This window comes from Corticium candelabrum, chromosome 12 (assembly GCF_963422355.1).
Source record: "Corticium candelabrum chromosome 12, ooCorCand1.1, whole genome shotgun sequence".
In the NCBI taxonomy this organism is placed as follows: domain Eukaryota; kingdom Metazoa; phylum Porifera; class Homoscleromorpha; order Homosclerophorida; family Plakinidae; genus Corticium; species Corticium candelabrum.
The window spans coordinates 1,483,032-1,485,000 of record NC_085096.1 but is presented as its reverse complement, the minus strand read 5'-3'; the positions used below and the strand labels follow the sequence as shown (position 1 = coordinate 1,485,000).

Here is a 1,969-nt window from a genome sequence, read left to right as displayed (position 1 = left end):
AAAATAAAATTTATAAATAATTAAAATTAATAAAAATTATTAATTATAATATAAATAATAAATTATATAATAAAATAAATTAATAATTAATAATTAAGAAATTAGAGTAAATAAAATAAAATATATAAATAAATATATTAATTAATTAAACTAAATTAGTAAATTGATAACTAGTAAATAATTAACAATTAATAAAAATAATTAATTATATAATAAAATAAATTAATAATTAAAAAATTAAAGTAAATAAATAACAATAAATAATTAATTAATTAATTAGTGCAACAGTTACCTTCGATTTCATTATGCGTGGATCCTCGTATGTCGTTGTCTTGGTTTCTGTACAGAAAGTACATGCAATGTTAGAAGAATAACATAACAGTGAGTTACAGGGTTGTACAAGACTGATAGAGAAGATATACCTATACGAATGGTGTAATACAGGCCCCTAAGGAAGCATAATTTTCAAAAGTGGTCCGGCCTAGCGCGCGCTAAAAGAGTGTAACCCAACTAGTGCCAATAGAGCAGTCTCCGGCATACTCTATTGTACTATATGATGTGCTATACGTCATGACTGCATGGTTCCTACGGCTCTGAATTAGACCTCTGGTAAAAGGTCACTAAAAAAAGTTGTCCAGTGGACTGGCTCCTATGGCGCTGTAACAGGCCAGAGGCGAATCAAGACCTTAGCTAAAGGATACACATAGCTGCTCAAAACAAATATGACGTCATTCCAAAATAACGTATTATTAGTATTAATATTAATGAGTGACGCTATTAACTAAGCTGCTCAAAACAAATATGACGTCATCCCAAAATGACGTATTATAAGAATTAATATTAATGAGCGACGCTATTAATTAACTAAGCTGGTGCCACAGTTGGGCATCATTAGAAAAACCAGGTAGTAGCATTGATTAAAAATAGACAAAATGATAAAATGAGTAAACGAGGTGTAAACCAAAAAGGACTGGAGGGAGTGATATGTTGGCAGCTCTTACTGTGATCGACGTAGTAAGTCTGTCCCATAGAATCAATTCTTTGTTCCCATCCTGCCTACAGAATTACATAAACATTGCTATAACAGTAATACACAATATCGCATTTAAAATATTTAATTAAATATTTTAAGCCATACAATACACGACAATAGAAATATGTCATTTGTCTAACCGGTAGAATTCTTGGATCCTCGTATTGTGTCGTCTTGCAGTCTACAACCAACTAGTTAGACAGCTGTTGTGAAGATACATGCAGGAGTGCTTACTGTGATTCACGAAGTATGGTCTTCCATCAAGTTGGTAACGTAGCTCCCAACCAGGCTGGAACAACAAAGGTAGGGCATTACCAGTAAGGCGCAGCGTATTTTTCAATCTCTAATTACTTACCGGCAAAGGTCCATGTCTCATGGGCGGTAGCGGTGCTGGGCGCATTGGTACGTATCCCGTCCCTGCAGGTGGACGAACGTGAGTTGCTGGGCTCATTGGTACGTATGCCGGTGCTACGGGTGGAGTTGCTGGACGCATTGGTACGTATCCCGTACCTGCAGGCGGAGCAGTGGGAGTTGCTGGACGCATTGGCACGTACCGCATTTGGCACCGACGGACGCGTTTGAGGTGGCGCCATCATCGACACGTATCCAGCAGCTGTCTCTGGCATTGGAGGCATCGGAGAAAAAGGTCTCGGAGCAGGCGACATTGGAAGGTATGATTCGTAGGATTGACTTCGTGTTAAAGGCATTCGATAATCGCAAGGAGGCTGAGGTGGTGGCATTTGAAGACTCTAGCACAAAACAACAATGATAATGTAGTTCTCACGTTTAGTGGAGTATACAACAATTTCTTGTGTGTGTGTGTGTGTGTGTGTGTGTGTGTGTGTGTGTGTGTGTGTGTGTGTGTGTGTGTGTGTGTGTGTGTGTGTGTGTGTGTGTGTGTGTGTGTGTGTGTGTGTAAATGTCAATGTGTGTGTG

The 1,969-nt window shown here is 37.9% G+C and overlaps 1 protein-coding gene across 1 annotated transcript in view; it reads right to left on the bottom strand.

The window, feature by feature from the left end:
• The window catches only part of LOC134187829 (fibroblast growth factor receptor 4-like), an 8,420-nt gene extending 6,842 nt beyond the window's left edge, over nt 1–1,578 (bottom strand). The window contains exons 1-5 of the mRNA XM_062655993.1: nt 1,389–1,578; nt 1,268–1,322; nt 1,174–1,214; nt 1,002–1,056; nt 293–339 (exon numbers count right to left, since the gene is read on the bottom strand). Coding sequence (XP_062511977.1) covers nt 293–339; nt 1,002–1,056; nt 1,174–1,214; nt 1,268–1,322; nt 1,389–1,577 — 387 coding nt within the window. The 5' untranslated portion in view covers nt 1,578. The remainder of the gene's footprint in view (nt 1–292; nt 340–1,001; nt 1,057–1,173; nt 1,215–1,267; nt 1,323–1,388) is intronic.
• Nucleotides 1,579–1,969: the final 391 nt, after the last annotated feature.